Below are 24,450 nucleotides of genomic sequence, written 5' to 3' on the forward strand. Positions count from 1 at the left end.
GTTGATCATCGACAAACAAGTTCATTATCTTGATTTCAGATCATAGAATTACGGTTCGCCACAAAACTCTTGTTCTCTTCTTTTTCATGATGAGATTCCGTAAAAACTTAACTATTGTATAAAAGAAAGGCACCAACAGTTCAGACTTCAGAATATATTCCATTCTGTCTTTTCAGTATGCACTGTATTATAAATACAAACGAGGACCGGGTTAAGAATCAAGATGCTTAATAAATCAAGAAAAGTTACATAGTTTAGGCATCACTTTATGGCTCTTCAATTTCTGTTATTGACTTTGTTACAGTAGCTTTCTTTTGAGAAGATCACAATACACTTACTTGCTATATTGTAGTTTGCTGTAAAATGATTCTCTTTAAATCAATACACACATTTAATAAAAATGTATCAGATGATTTCCCTTTGGACTTTTCTGCTGAAACTCATTAATATTCAATAGACTGTATACCTATCTGATTGTTTCTCGAAGTATTAATGAATTTAAATGATGAGTGATCACAAAATCTCAATGGTTCAGTTGTGATCCTCTTTAAATTTTCGGCAGCTTCATCCTGTTACCGTTTCTTGGGATACCTATCTGATAGTACATATAGCTCCTGGGAGGGCTACTCCTTGGCCTTCAACTCCACACAGCTCCTGGGAGGACTACTCCTAAGCTCCTAACTCCATATGCCTCCTAGGATAACTAATCCTAGGCCTTCAACTCCATACAGCACCTGGAGGGACTACCCCTAAGCTACCAACTCCTTATGACTCCTGGGAGGGCTACTCCTAAGCCCCTAACTCCACGCAGCTCCTAGAACAAGTAGTCCCGTACACTACCGTTCCTAACCGGCGCAGTCCTGCAAGCCTAGCCTTGGTAAATACCAGCACGTGAGACGTTGACCCAGGCACGTGACGGGGACAACTGTCACACATCAATCATGGGAATAATCAGGGCACGTGTCAGAGGATCCTCAGAACATTCCTCGGCCAATCCTGCACCGACACGTGTAAAGCATCCACTACAGTCAGGTGTCCTCCGCTCCCAGAACCAACCCCAAAACCCTACCCTTGGCCTATAAATAACCCAAGAAGGTGAGGTTTTGGGGTTAATCATTTTTTCACACTCATATACACATACAGCCACCCTGCATTCATATTCATATTCATCTTCACAAAAAGCTAGTTCTTACTCTAACGCCGGAGGCGCCGCGGGACTCCAACCCCCCTTCCGGTGTTGTTTTGTAGGAAGCCAACCACAACTACACCTCTACAGCGGCGAAGGATCCAGGACGGCGTCGAAAAAGCAGCCCCGCCACCAGGAATTATCACCTATCGCTTACATATGTGCTTATTATTTTGTTTCAAATTTGATATTTCATAAGTGTGTGGTATACAATAGATACTAAATTTTACATAAAGATAACACTAAGAAAAAATCAGACCAATTTTACATGGAGCTATAGATTTATTATAGTATTGTATAGGCTCATCTCATCGATTCATTATAGTATAGTAAAAGGGATTGAACATCCCTTTACAGATAATGGGGACTCCACAACCTCTTGCTCATGCAAGCAACTCTAGAACCTGCCTAAAATGTGTCACGGTGTCAGATGCCATACAGTTGCCATTTCAAATCAATAGATATACATAGTTTTGCCACATAGGATTCGTTTAAATATTTGTTTTTATAATAACTGATTTTGATCTAATACTAATGGATGTAAAAGTGGTATCCTCAAGTATATATAGACATGCATGGGTCATTGTGATTTTTATCCTTTATTATACAAGTTGTTTATAAGTTTATTGACTGAGACATATGGATTTTGCTCTAAACATAATAGTTTCCCTTGTCATGTATACTACCTTGTGTTCCGAGTCACCTGTTTTATGTGCTACACATAGTCAGTTCACTGATAAGAAATTGCACCCTTTGGCTAGTGATCATCTTGTGACTAACTTGCCTGGCCAACCTAATGTAGACTTTTATCACTATGCTGGGTACATTACCGTGAATGAAGAGAATGGAAGGGCACTTTTCTACTGGTTCTATGAAGCCTCGAATCTATCCGATGACAAACCCTTGGTGCTCTGGCTCAATGGAGGTAAATCAGAAGACAGAAAATAAACTGATATGGACTTCTCTTTGAATTCCTATGTTTTTATGTGCTACATACTACAGATAAATGTTATGCTAATAATGTCTAAGTTTGAAGCCGTGTTATATTGTTTAGGCTGATACTATCTATGTTCAGTTTTGGTGGTCGTTTGGATTATTATATTATTCTTTTTGACCATGCGAATCTATCTAGTGATAATCTGTGTATGCAAAATTATGATTTACTCAAGAAGTTTCTGCAGATAAAGGCAGAGAGAGAGAGAGAGAGAGAGAGATTCCTTTTTGGCTTTTCATACTATCTTGTCTTAAGACAGTTCCACACAAACAAAGCAAAAAGCCTTCTACTGTGTCTAATGTTACTTGACTGATTCTCATTTTAAATCCTTTCATATTCGTTGCTGAAATAATCCTTTTTGTATTATTGTTTCCCATGCATTTGAGGTACTAATAAGCTTAACTGCACTTGTTGAGTGTGTTGATCTTGTAACCCATAAGGTGACATTAAGTTAAACATGTCCCAGGACCTGGGTGCTCTTCTGTGGGATATGGAGCAACACAAGAAATTGGACCTTTTGTTGTGAATGCAAATGGCCACGATCTTAGCATTAATCCTTACTCATGGAACAAAGGTACAATCTTGCACTATCATATAAACAAGTCTGAGTATGTTATCACATTGTTTCTGTACTTTTATCATAATGCGACTAAGAAGAATAAGAACATTTTCATTTTTTCTAATGCTGATGATGCAGAGGCCAACATGTTATTCCTGGAATCTCCAGTAGGTGTTGGCTTTTCATACTCCAATACAACCAGTGATTATGATAAACTTGGCCATAACTTTACTGGTGGGTGACATGTAAAGTACTAAATCATCCATGCACTTCTTCTTCTTTACAGTTTTTATTCTTACTGCCCCTAACTTTACACCCTTTCCCTTTATTGTAAAAGTTCAAGTTACAAATGTTATTTTGCAAATATTTTTTGTGGGAAACATATCTTTCAAGTTTGCGACTTGCATTTGTTACATTGTTGTATTGATTGTACAGCTAATATTTTTGTTTTATTTATGGATTACATCAGCGCATGATGCATACAATTTCCTTCACAAGTGGTTTCTAAAGTTCCCATCATTTAGAATGCGGACGTTATACATTGCAGGTGAAAGCTATGCAGGTATGTGCTTTGGTATTCTTCCTGTGAGTTCGTTGTATACGCAATCCTCATGTATGCCTATAATACATTTGAGCCCCAGGAAAGTATGTTCCAGAACTGGCATGCCTCATCCAAGAAAACAACAAGGATCGTTCCTTGCACATCGATTTGATGGGAATACTGGTAGGGTCCCTTCTGAACTGTAAACTTAAACCTGAGCATATAATTACTACTGTGTTCAGTTTTTGATAATTCAGTGCAGAATTTAAAACTTGTTATTTTGTTGCATTTTTTTTATTGTTCAACAGCCTACAAGGTCCTTTTAAAAATGTCCAACATCTGAAGTATAACTGGATTGGCCTTCCACAGGCCACGTAATAAATTGGACACACTAAGTATAACTGGCTTTACTAGATATGAAGAGCATAGTTTAGTAAGAAAACCTGTCCTCAAAGATCATGTTGATGTGCGTCAAATGCAAAACAAAATTCTAGAAGAATTTGATAAGGAAAGATTTTTGGTTTCATATGATATTTCCAAAAACCTCATAACAGATAATTGCACAATCGCAAGTGTTGAATACCTCACATTTGTCTATGAGCAGCTGGGTAATCCTGAAACATGTGATGCGGAAGACTGGAAAGGCCTTTTGGATTATGCTTGGAGCCATGCTGTTATATCTGATGAAACACATAATACTATCAGAGAATCTTGTGATTTCTACAGCAACAATACGTGGAGCAATAACGACTGCAGTCAGGCAGTGGATGAGGTCCTCAAACAATATAATGAGATTGATATCTACAGTCTTTATACATCTGTCTGTATTGCTAGTTCAGCAGCTTCAAAAGATAAATTACTGAAAGTCATGTACAAGAGCACATCTAAGATGGTGAGTCCTTATATATATTACTTTCTGAAGGCAATAGAATCATTCATTTTTTTGATTCATTACTTAGTTGTGGATTTTTAATCAATCTACATAGATACACTTATGATCACTCAGGCATGTAGTTTAAGGCATCCAATGTGGGTCTCCTAGTTAACTATTATAATTTCGCAGCACCAGTTCCCTGTCAGAGTGCCGACTATCACATACAGGTAGTTCAGGGAAAATGTTTTGAGTGTTGGGCATACTTGTAGATAGGAAAAGAGGCTAATACGTGGAAGTCCCTCCCTCTTGTATTTTAATTTTTGTTTATCTACAACAAATATTTATCTTACAACTTGAATAAGAGAAAGACGATGACATCAATATTTTGGAAGGGCTAATTGCTCTAGTTGAATTGTTTGTGAAACCTATACTTAGTAATTGTTAATGTCTATCAGATGCCACGTATAATAGGTGGTTATGATCCATGCCTCGATGACTATGCAAAGAGTTATTACAACAAGAATGACGTTCAGAAGGCACTACATGTCAGTGAGGGTCGCCATATTAAGAACTGGAGCATCTGCAAGTACTTTTGTTGCCTCTTTATTCTGCCTTGTTTTGTTATTTACTTGTTTTCAGCAACATGTTTCAGTAAAGTTTATACTTCTATAAAATTTAAAATTTCTTACAATGACTCGTGATCTTCATGTTGCCAACTAAATCAAATAAATACAGTATGGACATTTTTCATGGCTGGAAAGATTCAAAGGAATCCGTTCTTCCAATTTACAAGGAACTTATAGCTGCAAGACTTAGGATATGGGTGTATAGGTATATTTATCTAATCACAAGATTTGTTAAAAATTCCTTTGTAATTTGTATTTTTAACTCTTCTTTTCGGATGTTTCAGCGGTGACACTGATGGAAGAGTCCCGGTTTTGTCCACGAGATATAGCTTGAGCACTCTCGTGCTTCCTATCAACAGGTCATGGAGGCCTTGGTACCACCAGAAGCAGGTAATGTTTAGCATGTATTTTTAAATATTTTACTGTTGAATTTAAATGAAACCTTGGTTAGTATACCTAGTATTTCAATTTCATGTGAAACTGTATGTTTATTTACAAGAATTCTAATATGAAACACTCAGCAAAAAAAAGAAAGAAGAATCCTAATATGAATTATCTGCGCATACATACACCATGCATGGACAGGAGATATAGGAATAACACATGTATTGTTTAGATGTTAACCAAATCAGCAGGGTTGATCATTGTTTAATCCGAGCTCAGGTTGCTCAAACTGTGTCCTAAAGCATATTTGCCTCCTCTGCACACTCATGGTTGCAGACATTTGCCTCACCGGATATACCAGATTACATCCTGATGAATTTTGTGAACACAAACACTTTCATAACTTTAGCTAGATGTTGTTTGAGTCATGTAACATTGCGGATAATAATAGAATAAATTATGAGACCAGGTTGCTGGGTGGATTCAAGAGTATGAAGGGCTAACATTTGCAACATTTCGAGGAGCAGGCCATGCAGTGCCCATATTTAAACCAAGTGAATCACTGGCATTCTTCTCAGCCTTCCTCAAAGGCCAATCTTTACCTCTTCAACGCTAGCTAGCAGCTAACTACTTGAAACCAGAGCAGGCTTAGTACAATCTCCGAATGATTTTGTTGTAATAGTTCTCGTTTTATGAGCTTATCAATCACCGAGTCCCAGTGTCTTGGCTTTCTTTACAGAAACTTAGATATTATCCTTTCTGATATATGGTGATGAGAATAAAGTCCATGTAAGGTATTTAGTACTCCGGTCTCTTCTTAATAAGAGGTGGAGTATTCAAGTAAGCATTAGATATTTTGATACAAATTTTAAAACGGTGTCAGCAAATGAAAATCTGCACATTAGATCAAACTTCTCATATATTGCTTCCTGAAGAAAAACAATTGCTTCGATTTTAAATCAACAAACAATAAACTGTGCACTTTCTGGGGAACAGATTATATGTAAAAATTTATGTTCTGTATAACAAGTGATAGTTTTATAATAAGTAATACGGCCACGGATTTATTTCCCTTATAATAAGTGATATTATATACTCTAAATTGCACGAATTATTGTTGTTTTATCTCCGGCTCTTGATTATATATTCATGTTATCATCCGGTAAATGGATGATATATTTGTTTGTGTATATGAGAAGTAATTTTTTAAATATGGTGACATTTGTAGCTTTTTCGATATTTGACATAAGCTCAATAACATTCAGAGTGGTATTATTTTCCACTTCTCATTTTTTTTAACATATATATACACATCTATGGACATGTTAAGCTTCTTCTAATTGCACTTAACACATAAATTTTACAAAGATTATCTATTTTAGTCGATACCATTTTTCACGGTGTGGCAAGTAAGGACGGAGCTTAACAACAATGTTCACCAACATGTTCAAATGTTTTATAAATACTACTCCCTCCGTCCCAGCCAATTTTTTACGTTTTGTTTGGGCACGAAGGTTAAAAAATATGTATAAAGTAGTGAAAAAGAGAAAGAATAGTGGGTGAAGTGGTGGGACCCGTTAAATTTTAATGTATAAAAAGGAGATAGTGGAGTAAAAGTAGTGTAAAAGGGGGGAAATGGGAAAGTGGATGGGACATCCCAAAAAGCAAACTGTAAAGAAATGGTCGGGACAGAGAGAATATAAACTAATGCTTATAGTTTCGTTTTTAATATCTAATTCGTACATTTTTAATATTTCAAAGTTGTAAGGAGCAAGACCTGAGAAAAAAATGGCGCAATAATCGCTGCAGGCAAGATAGTAAAATAAATATATATCTTGAAGGTTCACTAATTAGACACAATGTAATCTTTAGTCAGTGTGATGCATGTGCATACTTTAAATATTTATAAATGATTGATTTATTCAGAACTATTTTGTATATTTGTATGTTAAACATATGATCAAAACCATTGTGTGTGCTTATTTTTAAAAATGCGATTGATGAGTCATACAACGGTTAATATCATTACAAATTTTTATTGTACTTTTTTTTTTTTGATAAAACGAACTTGCATTAATACTTCTCAGAATTAATCATACAAATGATAAATTCCGGAGCAGAGACATTCCACTCCGTAAGACCTGACATAGAATATGTCGCCCGTGCCAAGGTATGAGCTACATTATTCGCAGATCTATGTGTGTAACACACTAACACCTCATCAAAGTGTTTAAGAATATCTTTACAGTCCTCCACAATGGTATGAAAATATGTATTTCCTCGACCTCCATTAACTGCCTCAACTAGTACCTTCGCATCACATTCAAAAATACATCGGTTCCCCCTCCACTCCTTTGTCCACAGTATAGCTTCTTTAAGTCCTATAGCTTCTGCTTCTCGCACCTGAAAACTTCCTTGAATTACCTTGTTTCTAGCTCGGAGAAAATTTCCCCATTCATCTCTAATAACACAGGCCACCCCCACTTGGTTCGATCCCGGCATACATGCTGCATCAGTATTTATTTTCAGCCAACCTGGAGGTGGTTTACACCATTTTCGACTGACTTGTAGTTGCTGCATTGTACATACACTGCCTTCTTCTCTAGCTCTTTGCCACTCCTGTAACATGCTATACGCCCTAGACCTTACTCCAAAGCTGGACATATTTAATCTATTCCATACCCAGCTGTTTCGTCGCTGCCAGAGAGTCCAGCATAATAAACCAACCATCAGTATTTGTTCGTTATTACCTAGCTGAAACACTCTTCTCAACACATCCAGCACTTTATCATCTGGGAACACAGTAAGTAGGCTTGTTAAACCAGCTTTCTCCCAAACCTCACGAGCAAAACATCACTGAAACAAAACATGAATATCATCTTCCACATACATATGACACCACGAACACATAGTATTTATCTGGACCCCCTTTGTAACTAAAGCAGCAGCCGTTGGTAAACAACTTCGACAAGCACGCCAAATTAAGTTCAAAACCTTACCAGGCAGTTTCAATCTCCATAATTTCCTCCAAAACATTTTATCAACACAATCTGCTTCCCCTATCAATCTTCGGTAACAGCTTTTAACCGTAAAATCCCCTGTCTCCTCCAGTATCCAAAACCAATTATCTACTGGCTGCCTTCTTGATATTGGAATTTTTTGAATAAGTTCCTTATCCCTCTCATTAAAAATATCATCAAGAAGTTCGTCATCCCATCCCTCCTGATTCTCAGTCAACAACCCCTGTACTATTCCATGTTCCAACTCCTCTGGCATTTCAGTTGTCACAAACCCATTTTCTAAACAAGGAAGCCATGGAACATGCCAGATTTTAGTACTTAACCCATTTCCTATTCGACGTCGACATCCTTGTTTAATTACATTCTGGGCTTCAAGTAAGCTTCTCCACACAAAACTCGGGTTATTCCCAATATTAGCAGTTAGAAATTCGCCATTTGGAAAATAACGAGCACGCATTAGCTGCGTTACAAGAGGATTCACATTATTTACGAGCCTCCACGCTTGTTTTGCTAGCATCGCCACATTAAAACTCCGTAACCTCTTAAAACCCAGCCCACCATCATCTTTAATTGCACATAATCTCTCCCACGACATCCACTTAACACCCTTATTTGAACCGCCATTTCCCCACCAAAATGCATTCATAGCCTTCTCTATCCCATCACATACATCTAAAGGAATCAGAAACATGTTCATCCAGAAGTTCGGAATTACCTGAGCCGCTGTTTTAAGCAAAAGAACCTTTCCTGCTTTTGAAAGAGTTTGATTCCGCCAGCCTTGGAGTTTTTGTTGCACTCGATCCAGCAAAAAAGAAAACACTGCATTTTTGTTTCTTCCTACCACCATAGGCATCCCCAGATATCTCCCTGGATTCTGTTGTTCCCTAACCCCCAACTGATCACATACATCTTTTCGGCATCCTTCACCGGTGTTTGGAGAAAACGTAATACCAGATTTCTCATAATTAATCTTCTGCCCCGAGACCCTCTCATATCTGTTAAGTATGTTCTTCATGATACTTGCCTCAGACCCATTTGCTCTGAAAAAGAAATAGCAGTCGTCCGCGAAAAGAAGGTGTGAAATAGTAGGTGCCCCCCTTGCAATAGTACACCCATGCAATAATCCTACCTCCTCATTTCGTCGAATGATAGCACTTAAGCCCTCTGCACACAATATATATATATATGGTGATATGGGGTCACCTTGACGTACCCCCCTTTGTGGAACAATTTCACCAAACATAAGACCATTCTGGAGAAAACTATATGTAACTGATTGGACCAATTTCATAATTCTACTAATCCATATCTCATTAAATCCAAGCTTCTCCATCATACTTCGAATAAATCCCCATTCAAGCCTATCATATGCTTTCGAAATATCAATTTTTAATCCTGCAATACCAGATTTTCCTTGCGTATGTCTCTTCATATAATGGTTAATTTCAAAAGCAATCAAGGCATTATCTGTTAGTAATCGACCTTCTATGAATGCACTCTGCTTATCAGAAATTAATGAGGTCAGACACGGTTTCAGACGATTTGCTAATACCTTTGAAAGAATACGTACCAACACATTACACAATTCTATAGGTCTGAGTTCACCCATTACTTGTGGAACCTTCACTTTCGGAATTAAACAAACAAGAGTCTTGTTTATCCCCGATGGCAGCTCCCCTGTAACCATGAAGTCTTTACAGAATTTAAATACATCCCTTCCAACTATATTCTAGAAAGTCTGAAAAAATGCTGGGTTTAATCCATCTAGGCCAGGTGATTTGTCCGGATGCATCGCAAACACTGCCACTTTTACTTCCTCAATTGTAACTGGTGATACTAATGCCTCATTTTCTTCTACTGTCACCTGGTTCATAATTTCTCTATCCGTAAGTCTATCATGTTCTCCCGTAGACTTAAACAAATTGTTAAAGTACGTAACAACAACCTCCTGTATTTCCTCCATATTTCTCACCAAATTCCATCTTCATCTTTAATTTTCTGGACTGAATTTTGTTTCTTCCGCACTGATGTATTCCTGTGAAAAAACTTCGTATTTCGATCCCCTTCTTGTAGCCAAAACTGCTTGGCACGCTGCTTCCAATAGACCTCTTGTTTCTCCAGGAAATTCATATACTCCCACCTAACTGCATTGTACATTCGAGCACCAGCAAAATCACGACGGGTTCTCAGCTTACGCATCTGAATACGACAGCTATCCAGTTTTCTTTTATATTCTTGACTAACTCCTCCACCCCACTCATCAAGCTTCACACAACAGTAATGTATCTTCTCCAATATCTCTTTTCCCTCAGAATGATTCCAACTAGTTTGTACCAGATTAATACAATCTTTCTCCTTTAGCCACACATTCTCAAACTTGAAACATCTTCCTCGCGGTACATAGACTTTCTTATTCAGTTGCAGATGAAGTGGTAAATGATCAGAGGTTGCTACTTCAAGCACCTGCACTTCTGCTAGCGGGAACAGATTACGCCAATCCTGAGTAGCTAGACCCCGATCCAATCTTTCTTGAACCCAGTTGCTTGTTCCTCTAGATTTTTCCCATGTGTACTTTTCCCCAACAAAACCCAGATCAGTCAAACCATATTCACAAACCGCGTCTGCAAAACCAGTTAACAAATACCGAGGGTGATCCCCCCCACCTCTTTTTTCTCCTATACACATGAGATCATTAAAGTCGCCAATAATGCACCAAGGTAGGTCTGATTTAGCTGCCAAGCTTATACCCCATGATTCCCTTCGTCGAGATCTCTCCGGGCATCCATAAAAACCCGTATACCTCCACCGTCCAACCTGATCATTTTCAACCTCGAAATCAATAAAATGTGTATTCACTTCCTTTACTACACAAGCTCCTTTATTCTTCCACAAAAGAGCCACTCCCCCACTATGCCCTCTAGCTTCGACTACTACACATCCTGCAAAACCTACTTCTCATCGAACTGCATCCACCCTATCTTTATTAGCTAATGTTTCAGACAAAAAAATAAAAGAAGGCTTTAATTGCTGGGTAGTTTCTTTCAAAAAATGAACTGTCCGTGCCCTACCCAAACCACGGCATTTCCAAGCAATAAGACTCATTGGTTTAGGCGGGCCTGTGGAACAGGACCCGCCTCTCGCAAGTTTTTTGACCCACTCAAATTTGCAGGCCCATTTGAGATATCATTCAAATCACTTTCCATATTATCCTCATTATCCATCCTTCTCCGTTTAGGATCCGTAACTGTTGCTATCTCCCCACTATTAACTTCCGTATTTATCTCCTTTTGATTTTTGAAATTGTTATTTTTTGAATTTTCCCCTTGATCCCGCTGTACAACTCTTATCCCCCCATCTCCTCCTGTAACTTCGCGTATTTTGCCATCTACCTCCATAAATTGCGCCCCCATTTTGTTCCCGCCGTTCACGGTGGTCGACGGCTGTTTCTCCTTCCCACTTGTTCCCCATTCTCCCCCAGTTCTCAACCATCTCGCCCCCAGGTTCTGATTTTTCATATTTCTCGTTGGTGCTCTTAACCCTACTCCGTATGCTCGAACTATCTCTTTCTCAGGGTTTGCATATACTATTCCACAATCACGATCAGAATGTCCTATCAAACCACAAACAAAACAAAAGGTACTTAATCTTTCATATTTGAAATTGACCCAACTCCATTCCCCTCCCTCTCTTTTGATTTTCATACGACGTTTCAACGGCTTTTCTAACTCCATTGTTACTCTAACACGTTTATACTGTGTCCACCCTCCCGTAATATTTGTAGGATCAGCCTTTATAAATGTGCCCACAAAATTTCCGATGTTCATAAGAATGTTATCAGATATAAATCCCTGTGGCAAGTCATACACTTGGACCCATATATCAATGTTATTCAGCTTAACAAGATGAGGATCTTCATTCTCCTGTAGCTTATGATACACCAAAAAATTCTGTTCAAAAGTCCAGGGACCTCCATCCATAACTTTCTGAAGATCCAATTGATGATAAAACACAAATGTATAACGATGCCCTCCTATATCATGCACATCCATACCCTCCTTTGGTCTCCAAAGAGATGCAAGGACATTTTGCATTGCAGTAAAATTTATGTTTTTCTCAGTCATGAAGCGTCCCACCAATACATACGTAATCTTATGTGGCTGCACTTCTGAATCAGCAACTACAACTCCACCATCGTCTCCATCCTCCAATGCGAGCCTTGCATACAATTCCTCCAAACTTGTATCCGACGAATTCATTTCTTTGAAAATATAAAACTGGTTATACCATACGCTATATAATGATATAGGTATTAGTTTATTATACTAGTATGAGAGAGATTTGTAAAGATTTGTAAAGCTTTAAAGAATATATTCATACGATATACTCAGAAACTTGCCATAAAGATAAGACAGACCTTGCAATCATGCAAGACAGTATCAATTTTATTTTATTTTATTTATTTATTTTTTAATTTTTTTTATTGTACTTAAATATATGAAAGTTTCTTATTTTATTATATTTGTGTGAATATGAACTTATTTGTACTATATAAATGTAATACTTGAAGTATGAATGGTTAAAATGCCAAGTATTTTTTTAGTTTATATCTTTTTTAATATTTAATTCGTAATTTTTTTAGTAAATAGTATTAATGGGATATACGGTGTATGTCAGCAAATCGTGTTGTGAAATATCATTGATAGGGTGTGACGAAAATAATTGATATTGGTGACAAGCAAAAATATTTTTGTAATAATAAACTCTAATAATTTAAATGTATTACCATTTATTTTTATACAAGAGAAAATAACTAAATACCCAGTTTTGGATATATACTGACTCAATATACAGTTGTCGGTTTGCTGGCCTTAAAAAACCACATATTGCGCTAACTATGATCGCATATTTATTTTATGTTAATGTACGTAGACATATGTGCTCATCTCTCCCCTCAAACTCATCTCATTCTTCGTTCTTCATCATAACCGCTTCTATTGACCTCTCTCCAGGAACTTCCTCATCTCTTCTCTTTATTTTTCATATTTACACTTATACTTGTTAACTTGCCGTTACGAGTCATTGAATGAACTGAGTCAATTCAAATCTCAATTAGCACAATTAGTTCTAAACCGTCTTTAGTTTTTTGTTATTTATTTTTACCATGCTCTCATACTCATAGCGTAACCGGATATTTTGAAGGCTCAAATGGTAAATATACAGAAATTTATTGGAATGGATGTGAGTTTCGCTGTCACGTCTTATGTATATGTTTAACCCCTCTTGGAATAAGCATCTGCATTTCACGTTTATGTTGTTACCTCTAATATATAAAATTATACGGGATCTTGTTTAGCGTATGAATGTAATATGTTGTTGATGTTCGCATATGAGAGATTATTTTATATCTAGAATTTGGTAAACCAAAAATACGCTAATAGGTGCGACTTACCCAAATGATAAATATACACAAATTTATTGAAATAGATATGAGCTTCGCTGTCGTATCTTATGTACATGGTTAACCCCTCATGTAATAAAACTCTGCATTTTACGTGTATGATATTACCTCTAATGTATCAAAATTATATAATATTTTGTTTAGCGTATGAATGTAATACGTTGTTGATACATATTAGAGTTGATTCAATATCTATATTTACGTGGCACAAAAAGTTACGCTAATATGTGTGACGTATTTAGTTGATACAACTCTTAGTTTATCGTGTTTGCTCGATATTTTGGTTATCTAGATCCCGGATACAGCAATTTCGACTACTCTTTCCTATTTTAGTTTTATTGGGCCATCACCTATAAAATATCATGATTTGGTAATTTAGTTTTTGACTTGTAACTGTTGTATAAATTATTATTAATATTAATATATTAATATTAATATTATATTAATATTAATTATTTTATTAATGTTAATTATTAATTATTAATGTAAATATTATTAATATTATTATGTTGGGTCACACAACACTGTAGAAGGGGGTTGAATACAGTGTTAATATAATCAAATCGATTTAACACAAGTATGTAACAAAGATCAAGTATATTGAATAAACTCTGTTACAATAAGAACTGTTGTTCTATCTCAGTGATGAACAATATCACTAAGAGCTGCTAGGTTACAATGTATAATCTTCCCGATAATGATAACACATATGGTGTAAACCCTAAGTCTATGTTTATATAGTACACAGTTACAAGATAACTTCTAATTGATATGGAATATAATTATGTCTCCTAAAATATATCAATCAGATATCTTCTACAAGTCTTCCAGTCTTCAAACTCTTTCCATGCACATCTTTATTTGTTTTAGTCTCGATCTTCTACTGTAAATCAGCTTCCTTCCTTAAGAGTAAGTCTTCCCTCACTTAAGTTCTGATAAGACCTTGAGTTCTGATATTAAGTTCTGACTTCCAGTAAGTCCTGATATGTCCTGTTTATTAAGATCTGGAATCTAAACATGAATCATATTAGACATGACATCTCAAATATATCTAACAATCTCCCCCAACTTGTAAATTATGCAAAATATTCAAGTTAATAGATTTGATGATGTCAAAAACATTTAAGTACAAATGCAAATAAGAGTTTAACTAGATAACTAACTACAACTTACAGTCCTTGTAGCTTTTACCAATCTCACTGAGTCAATTTGAATCCATAATGATTCTTGACAAAGCTTGATATCAGCTTTTCTTCTTTAATCCCCAGGACTTGAGAGAGTGTTGTCTTGACTTGCTTCTTCTCTTCATTCTGACTTCCAATCTGGTAGAGTATAATCCTTAATGCAGAGATATGGTTTCTTTCTAAACCATCATTCAGTCTTATTACCCTAGGATGAAAAGAATCTTCATTGTAGCACATACATTTCTCTTTCAGTATCATTTCAAGCTTAGCAGAATTCTTCTTCGTTAGAATTTCACTTCCATCATTTTCAACAATATTGGGAATGAATTCTGTAACTCTTGAACCAGAAATTCTTGCTTTATCTCTGATGGTCTTCAATGTGAACTTTGACCATCTTCTGGTAATATCAGACTTTACCTCTAATAGGTAATGAAAGAATTGAAGTTCTTTCAATGATTTGTTCAGCACATCTGATTCTGACATCTGATATGTCCTTCCATCTTCAAGAAATAGAATCAGATTTTCTTTGACATTGCGCTTGTTATGAACATCCAGTACCACTTGAACAGAGATAACCTTATTATGGTGTTTCTGAGTAACATCTTCAAGAGGTCTGTCAGTCAATTGAAATGGATCTCTAGTAGCAACTTCAACTCCTGTTTTGATCTTAGCTTCATCAGAACCTAGTCCAGCACTGTCTCTTGGTTCTCTAGCATTTAACCCAATAGTCATGAAATCAGACAATAATTGTCTTTTTTTTGGATCTGATGGTTTAACATTTTTCCACAGAAGTTTCTTTTTATCAACTACTTCCATTTTGTCTAAATCAACTTGAGCACTGTCAGAGGTTGACTTGATGACTTTATCAGAACTTGCTGTTTCAGTTATAGCTTGTTGTTCTTCACTCTGAACAACATGAGCCTTGTCAGAGGTTGTCTTTGATTCTTCAGAAATCTTCTTTCTTTTCAGAGTTTGAACATCTTTATCTTCAGCAAGTGTATCATCGGTAACTTGAACCATTTTGTACACTGGCTTTATCAGAATTTGTGGAATTTTCATCTCTAGTGGCTTGGTTGGTTCATCAACTTTTCCTTTCCCTTTGTCTTTGGGATCAATCTCAGATTGTGATCTTGTTTTGGGCTTTGATGCCTCAGTATGTGACTTGTCCTTGATCACAATGCCTTTTACCATAGGCCATGGAGGTTTCTTTACAACAGAAGCTTTTGACTTTAGATTTTTCTTTTCAGTTTTAAATCTAGCTTCTTCCTCCTTGAGATTTTCCAAATCCATTCTTGGATTATGTTTCAGAAACAATATTCTAGCAATTTCCTCAACAAGTGTCTGAATCTTGGGATCCTTGTAGCAGACAATAGTCTGCTTTCCCTTGAGCTTCAGAGTTTGCATGAACTTTTGAGAATCTTGACTTCCACCTTGTATCAGAACATCAGGTTTTGTCAGACTTTGCTCATCAGAACTTGATATCAGATTTTGAGTTTCAGTACTTGCTATCAGATTTTGAGTTTGAGCAGCTTCAGAACTTGTCTTCTTTTGAGTAGAAGATTTACTTGCATTAGTACTTAGTTTCCTTGAAGAAACCTTGCTGCTCTGCCCTTTACTTTGAACTTGACCTCTACCCTTGCTAGAGTTTCCCTGGTCATCAGCTTCATCATCTTTCTTCTTCAGTATTTGATCATTTGAGCATTTGGACTTAACTATCTTCTCCCCCTTTTTGGCATCATCTAATAGTAGGAGTGAGAGAAGAAGTTCCACTGAAGATTGAATATCATTCAATTGAGCCTGTTGAGAAGCTTGATTTTTCAGAACCTCAGAGATTTGGGCCTGTTGCTTCTCTTGAGCTTTCTCAATTGCTTCTATCTTATCAAGTGTAACTCAATATATGTCGATTCAAATTCAATATTTGTTAGTCAAATCAGCACAAATTATTAGTAGCCACAATTTTAATCAAAACATTCATCAAGAAATATAGTTCAAGTCGACGAAGTAAATATTAACAGGCTTCAAAGAGTATTAGAGAGAGAGAGAGAGAATAAGAGAGATTAAGAATAGAAAAGTAGGTAAAAGATTAGAAAATCTTTTAACTCCCATATATATACTCTCTCCACTCAACAGTCCTTTTTAGAAGTAAAACAGACACTTGTACACCTATCAGCCAGTAAATAGTTAAAGCAAAGTTAGTGGGAACGAGAAATAAGCAATAATTTATGTGCACATGCAGTTTTTTGAGGACAAACATGTTTACCACTAACCCAAATGATTATGACTGTTTTTATCTCACCTAATTATATTCTGATTAAATATGACCGTTTCAGTATTTATGTGGCGCCCTCCAAACCCGGGTCAGAAGTTTGGGGTCCACACACATACACCTTATTTATAACCTGCTTATAATAATGGTAAAGATAATAATAATATGCAGTGACCCTACTTACCAACTACCACAGATCGCAATAGGTTAAAGTATGCACACAAGCCAACCACACTTACTTATATTACAAACCATTCAAATCCCAACTATCCAACTCAGAACTGAGTATTAAACATTATTACAAACTTTTACAAACTTAAATTATTCCAAAAGAAGCCTACTAGCTTAGCTCGATCAACCTGAACCCCTAGCTCTCGCGCTGGACTGGGGATCCTCGGTACCAACCGGTTCCTTCTTAACTGGAAAAGAACATAAACAACATCGCACAAATGAGCTAACTAGCTCAGCAAGTCTCAATGACAAAATTGAGAATAATGATCATCAGGTAAATATGGTTATGATATCAAGTGAACAATGGATTATGATTTAGAATTGGATATTATATTTTCATTTTAAAAACCAAGGTTAGGCTGCTGATCAGTCATGCCCTAACCCCGAGCAAAGCACACAGCACTGCTCTAACTACTGGATCCAAGGCACACATTGTCCTAACTTGACCATTATATGGTCTGACCACGAATCTGGTCCACAATTTAAAAAAAACAATCCAATTCTACCATAATAACAAAATAAGCAGTAATAAACAATAAACAGGATCATTAACAACATTGGACGTTCAATAATGAAAATGGTTTCAATCTGTATAAAGATCAATATGGCATTTCCAAAGCTTGGCTGTTAGGTAATGAAAGAATTGGATAACAAAGGAATCAATATTTCAGGGTTCCAAGGATTTGGTCTTTCAAAGCATAAGATACAATGGTTTGAATGTGTAAGCAATCTGGTTCAGTGTTTAATATTTAGTTTGTATGTATTTGTGGAGTAGTATCGTATATTTGAGGTTCGTATTTGGGTATACAACAATCTATGATCTAGAAAGAATCAGGTTTACGACTCAAGATCAATAACTGGAATCAAGGTTTAGGGTTCAGTGCTTCAAAGCACTTGCAATATAAAACAGGAATATCAATCACTACAATATCTCGAGAAAGTTCAGAACACTTGCTTGGTACTAGCTTATTACACTTCACTTGCTCTCAATCACCATTGTCTTACTCCTTGACTATTTGTTTCCCTTTCCTACGCCTTGCCTCTTCTGCTCACATATCATAAGCATCTATCAATATTTAACTCATACGATTCTATTCGACACATACTTGTATCTACCCTTCGTTTCACCCAAATCCGATTAACGGATTGAAAGTTATGCGATAAACAAGTAAACATCGAATATATAGACCGAAAGTTAACCAACAAGTCACATATAACACATAAGACGTTACATAATTACTGATATATCATTTATAAAGAAGTCTCGGTCATAAATAGGCTTTCGGATATTTAAAATGATTTTAAAAACATTTTTCGGAACTAAAACGGGTCGTTGGATCAATTTTGGAATAATAAACAGGGTTCGGTTGGCCAATTCTGGCTTTGAAACAATTTTATAATAATTATCGAGCCTTGGAAACAATTTTAAAATAAAATTTTAAAGCTCGAAACTATTTTTTGGAATTTTTAAATCATTTTTAAATAATTAAATCCAATTAAATAATTAATTAAAATCAATTAACAATTAATTAAATCAATTAATCAATTAATTTCTGAATTAATTGACCAATTAATCAATTAAAAATCAACTGAAATTAATTAACTAACTAATTCAGATTTATTTTTGAATTAAAAATAATTTTCAGAAATTAAAATCGAATTTTTATAATAAAAATAAATAGGAAATATGATTTTTGAATAATTTTAAAACACGAATCCTATTTTTGAAAACTCTGGAAAGTTCAGGGACTGAACTTCATCGTTTTCAAAAGATGAGGTGCTAAACTGCAATTTTGACAGGGGTCGCCGGAAAAACTTCGGGGATGGCCGGAGAATGCGTTCCCGGCATCCTCACCCCACCACAAGCTCCAGATAACATCTACAGACAACCATGAATCGATTCATGCAATCAAAACATATCAATAACCCCAGACTTGGTCGGAAAAAGGCCAAGAACATCGCCGGTTTCCGGCGAAACATCGAAAACTTAAAAAGACAACTCCCTACGATTCAAGCATCCTCTGTTAACGAGCTATATACCAATCGATTGCAAATTTCATAAGGAACATAATCCACTATAAATCAACAGCTAATAACCCCTAAATCAAAAAGCCCCAAATTTCAATTGAAAACATTCATACGGGTTATAAACCCTAATTTTGAAATTCGAGAATTAAACCCACTTTTGAGCATGTTATTGAACTCCAAATCAGACGTATGACATATGAAAATTATCAGGAAAACAAGCTCTACAACATGCAATCATCAAATCATACAAACAATCATCTGAACAAAAATTCATATTTTTAATAAAAATAATTCGAAAATAAATAAATTTTCAGAAAATAAACCTTGATTTCTGCAGTGATATAGAACACAGAATCTGGTAGTACTCCTTTAGACCTTCGATTTGGTTACTCCAACCTTTCCAACTGATTTCAATAACACCTTGAAATTGTAGTTTGATTCTCAGAAGGTTTTATGAATTTAGGGTTTTTCTCTGGAAAATTATATAATTAACTAACTGCAAATGATTTTAATATGAAATAGAATACGGTAAAAGGCTATTTATAATTACGGAAAATTAGTATCCCATGGGATCATTCCGGATATAAAACGGTACGTTTATTTGTAAAAACCGATCCAAACGGTATCGGTTTTCGGATAATTATCCAAATCAGTACAATTTGTACTACGGTCTTGGTCTCAGCGCCTGGTTACACGTACTACGAGGTGAAAATTGGGATAGTTTAATAAAAAGCTCCCGTTTATCGAAAATACGAGTTTTATTGATTTACCGAAACGAATATTGTATCGAAAATGTTGCGCCGGGACCCGCCGCAGGACAAACCGTACGACGGATCGAAAAAGTCGAAACATGGAATATGCTCGGAATATTACAATTAGGTTAGGAAGGAGTTCCCGAAAGAGTTTCAGGTTCCAAAAACGTAACAACGGATGACGTCGGTTGGTTCCCGTTTTTATAAAATAGATTTTAAATACCCGGAAAAAGATTTTATAAATTTCATATGATCCTTATAAATTCATAAATCAGCATAAAAATAATTAGGAAGATATGACAATTATCTATATTTTATTTTGGACATATAAAAATTAAAATACTCAATTAATAATATTTTTAAATATCTAAACATATTTAACACTTAACAATTAATTCACAGAACATATATTGAACACATATATTAATTATTTATTAGCAAAAATACTTACACGATATATCCCGGATATTACAATTTACCACAAATAAGTCAAGTAAAGAATAATGCCATGTAAGCATCAGAGTTTCCATCAGGATTTAATATCAGAACTTGACTATTATCAGATTTTAACAGTCATCAGAACATGGCTTTCTGTACTCAAAAAGTGAATGTTTGTTACTGTGATTCTTCATACTAATATTGACTTGTTTCTTTAGAGTTTAATCATCAGAACTTCCATCAGAACTTTTCCTCAGAATTTATGGAAATGACACTTAACTGTTTGTCAAAAATAACTTAATCACTACAGTAATTTTCATCATTCATATGGAGTGATAGTGTGTGCATTAGCATAATATCAGATAAAGATTAAAGTCTGATAAACTTCAGTACATCTTAGAAATAAGGCATAACTAAGAAAAGTGCTTAAAATCTGTCATTAATAATGAAGTCTACTATAGGATAAATTTGTGCATGAGTCCACCTCAACAGTTTGTGCTCATTTTATGCATCTTTTGAAATTCATTTTTACAGTGGCTTCTCAGCGTAAGTGAGTCACAACTGCTTATCAGAATTTATGCTATTATCAGAGTATTTCTCCAATAATCAGAGAATGTGAAAAGTCACCAAAATAATTTATTTGCTTTTCTAATGCATATTACTTAATACCAACAATGCACTTGGGTCTTCCCTTCCACATTTTTACTCTAGATCTCAAAGGAGTACCTGACTTTAATTTTCTTTTCTTTTCTTTTCTTCAGATAAGTGAGGCTTATCAGCATTTAGGTTCATCCTTAAGATTTACTGACATCAGAATTTGACAGGTAAGAAGCAAGAATCTACTTTGTAACTTAATAATAAGATACACAAAGTAAATTTGACTAAGCTCAAAATTAGAATTTGCTTGTGTTAATGAGTTTCCACATAAACAACTAATTCAAACATGGGATTTCTAGTATGTTAAAGACTACTAGCTCAACATTCAGCACAGTAATCCTCATTGGATTGAATAGTCACAGAACATTCAAATCACTATCAGAGTATATAGATCCACATCAGATAACAATCAGCATTTATTGGATTTCAATTTAAGCACAGATTACATGAAGATAAGATAATCTGTAAACACTGATCATAAAGTCTAATGCATGAGAACAAAAACTAAGCAGATTTAGAGAAAGAACCTGAAACCATTCCAAGTTCAATTACAAGTCTTATAAAAGTAGCTTCACATAGTGGTTTGGTGAAGATATCTGCTAGCTGTTGATCTGTTGGAACAAAATGCAATTCCACTGTACCTTCCATCAAATGTTCCCTTATGAAATGGTACCTAATGCTGATGTGCTTTGTCATTGAGTGTTGAACTGGATTACCTGTCATAGCAATAGACTTTGATTATCACAGTAAATAGGTATTTTAGAAAATTCTAACCCATAATCCAGTAACTGATTCTTCATCCAAAGAATCTGTGCACAACAGCTTCTTGCAGCAATATATTCTGCTTCTGCAGTTGATGTGGAAATTGATTTCTGTTTCTTGCTAAACCAAGAAACTAATCTGTGATATCCCGTAAATTTTTAGGAATTAATATTATTAATATCTGGATGAGTTTATATGATTGTTTCAAATAGGGAGAGAATAAAGTTGTGGATATTTTATTCCTCTTTGATGAATTCGTGTTTTTAAATGATTAATGTGTTAATTGATAATTATTGTATCGGTCCCTGTCATTATTGTGAGAGTATTTAATTCCTTTTACTATTTTTAAAAATATATTCGGTTTTATCTAGATTCTCCCACGTAGCGGGTGAATTATGAAAATATTCAAAAAATAGTATATAATGACTATTTTGTTACGTGTTAAGTGAATAATATTGTATGATTTATTTGAATTTTATGATATTTATGTGAACTAGTGAGTAAATATTTAAAAATGAATTATTCCAGTTTGGCGAGTTAGTATAAGGTTTGGAGTGTGATATGAGATTATATAAAAGGAATTATAAATAAAGGATTAAATAAAAAAATTGGTGAGTATGGGATTTTATTCATTTAGAGATGTTCTTATGTGTTATTTGATTCATATGTGAGTGACTTTGTGGTCAAATTAATTTTTTAATCTATTTTAATGATTTATTGTGTGGAAAATGGGGTTTAATGGATTTTTATAATATTTTATTAAATCATCGGTATATGATTGAATCGTGAAACTTGTTTTATTACCTCTAAAATACCCTTAGAGACATTTTGAAAATAATAGTTGAATATATTTTGAGTTTGGAGTATTTTAAAATGATTTAATGAGCTTTATTTCTATTTTTGAGCATTATCTTGTAAAATTTGTATAAAATAAATCGTTCGCTCAAAAATTATTTTAAAAATATGGGGACGAAGATAATTTCGTGCCCTACATTTTAAAAACAAGTGTCATACAATTTTCAATCTTTATAGTGCAGCGATATATTATTAAAATGCATTTATATGTATTCTAGTATTAAAAAATTATAATTAAAAATAAGAAATGAGGCTTGGCTAGTTTTTTTTTCTTTCCCCTGTCTCTATGGCATTAGGCCCAGCTCGTTTTTCTCTTCTTACTGGTCCCGATTCTCTGTAGAACCTCTTTCGACCTTTCTCCCCTTCCTCTCCCGGTGGTTCTCTCCTCTCCTCCCTTTCATTTTCCGGCCGATTCTCACTTTGAGATCAAATTTCTGTTCCACTTCGCTTCCTAACCGATATATTGACTATATAGGTATGTCGATGTGTGTATTGTTTGATTCTGACAAAACCCACTTCGAGGTTTGCCTCGATTCTTGAGTTTCGAGTCCGATTCTTGATGAAAATAGTTTGAATATGTGATTTATGCGTGTTATAGGTGAGACTCGTGACTGGATACCCGTGTTTGGGCACCTCCAAGTTGAACCGCCGCCGACAATGATCTCTGGTGAGCCGACGGGGAAGATGATGTGTTCCTGAGTCCGAAATTATAAATATTAATCCGTTTAGATATTAAATTTGAATTTTCTGATTGTTATTCTTATTAATTATAAATTTTGGGATCGATTAGGATGTTATAAGACGAATTATCGATTCGGATTTTGTGTAATGGTTGAGCTTCTATGAACGTGATACGGCATATTTCGTGGTTAGTCATTTGTTATTGGTTATTTATTGGATAGTTGTTTCAAAAAAAGGAATTAGGTTATTTACTGTTGGGTCATATCGTGTTTATATTTTCATTAAACCGTAGTTTGAGAATTGATGAAATTGGAGTAATGGTTGTTGTGATTGTGGATTAAATGGACAGTGTATATTTGAATAGATCATGCCGAATTTTCGGTAGGATTATAAAAAAATTGTATAATATTATAGTGAAAAATGTTGAGATATTGAGATTTGATTATATGTTTTGCATGCTAAGTGTTTGATAATTTGATTAATAGAGATTATGGGTTTAATTAATTGCTAAGAATTGATTAAAGTTCGTTAATAAAGTTTAAGTGCAGAAAATTCAGCATTTACGAGAAAATTGTCATGTTTTGGATGACTGTTTTGAGACCCAGTTGCTTGATGGTTAAAACATAAGAATTGTAGGTTTATCATTGAATTATATGGCTGCAAAATTTGGTCACTACCAGACTTGTACAAGTTGAGATAAAATTTATTTAGTGCAAGGTGCGCAACATTTCTAGACAGGGTCTGTTGGCCATATTGACGACTCTGTTCAGGAGCTCTAAACACATTATTTTCATTTGAAATTTTTATGATAACTAGGTATGTGAGTCAGATAAGTCTCCACCAAATTTCAACTAAACAAACCTGTTTTCCAAATTACTAAAAATCATAGTGTGGGGCTGACTTATAAGAAAATAACATCTATTGCATTTGGTATAGAATTAGAAGATCATTGTT

The 24,450-nt window shown here is 35.1% G+C and overlaps 2 protein-coding genes across 3 annotated transcripts; one reads left to right on the forward strand and one right to left on the reverse strand.

Annotated features, from left to right (window-relative positions):
* Window positions 1–1,476: 1,476 nt before the first annotated feature.
* Window positions 1,477–6,066, forward strand: LOC141678161 (serine carboxypeptidase-like 31). 2 transcript variants are annotated; one of them, XM_074484411.1, is made up of 10 exons: window positions 1,507–2,111; window positions 2,647–2,754; window positions 2,878–2,973; window positions 3,209–3,301; window positions 3,381–3,463; window positions 3,885–4,172; window positions 4,610–4,740; window positions 4,890–4,985; window positions 5,065–5,170; window positions 5,634–6,066. In XM_074484411.1, the coding sequence occupies exons 1-10, from the start codon at window positions 1,826–1,828 to the stop codon at window positions 5,778–5,780; spliced, it is 1,434 nt and encodes a 477-aa protein (XP_074340512.1). In that variant the 5' UTR covers window positions 1,507–1,825; the 3' UTR covers window positions 5,781–6,066. The 2 variants fall into 2 exon arrangements, 1 of the variants encoding a protein (XP_074340512.1); XR_012557624.1 differs by lacking the exon at window positions 5,634–6,066 and having other exon boundaries at window positions 1,477–2,111; window positions 4,626–4,985; window positions 5,065–5,116.
* A 4,086-nt stretch (window positions 6,067–10,152) lies between these two features.
* Window positions 10,153–11,286, reverse strand: LOC141679769 (uncharacterized). Its single transcript, XM_074486176.1, has 2 exons — window positions 11,149–11,286; window positions 10,153–10,998 (listed from the first exon to the last, which is right to left on the reverse strand). Exons 1-2 carry the CDS (start codon window positions 11,284–11,286, stop codon window positions 10,153–10,155), a joined length of 984 nt encoding a protein of 327 aa, XP_074342277.1.
* Between the last annotated feature and the right edge of the window lie 13,164 nt (window positions 11,287–24,450).

The sequence above is a fragment of the Apium graveolens genome, chromosome 8 (assembly GCF_009905375.1).
Source record: "Apium graveolens cultivar Ventura chromosome 8, ASM990537v1, whole genome shotgun sequence".
Classification (NCBI taxonomy): Eukaryota; Viridiplantae; Streptophyta; class Magnoliopsida; order Apiales; family Apiaceae; genus Apium; species Apium graveolens.

Excerpts from the sequence above, each read along its gene's own strand:
- LOC141679769 (XM_074486176.1), bottom strand. The coding sequence starts at position 11,286 with ATGAGTCTTATTGCTTGGAAATGCCGTGGTTTGGGTAGGGCACGGACA. Across the intron at positions 10,999-11,148 it reads ATAAAGATAGGGTGGATGCA|GTTGGACGGTGGAGGTATAC; the intron begins GTTCGATGAGAA and ends GAAAATGATCAG.
- LOC141678161 (XM_074484411.1), top strand. The coding sequence starts at position 1,826 with ATGGATTTTGCTCTAAACATAATAGTTTCCCTTGTCATGTATACTACC. Across the intron at positions 2,112-2,646 it reads GGTGCTCTGGCTCAATGGAG|GACCTGGGTGCTCTTCTGTG; the intron begins GTAAATCAGAAG and ends AACATGTCCCAG. Across the intron at positions 2,974-3,208 it reads ACTTGGCCATAACTTTACTG|CGCATGATGCATACAATTTC; the intron begins GTGGGTGACATG and ends GGATTACATCAG.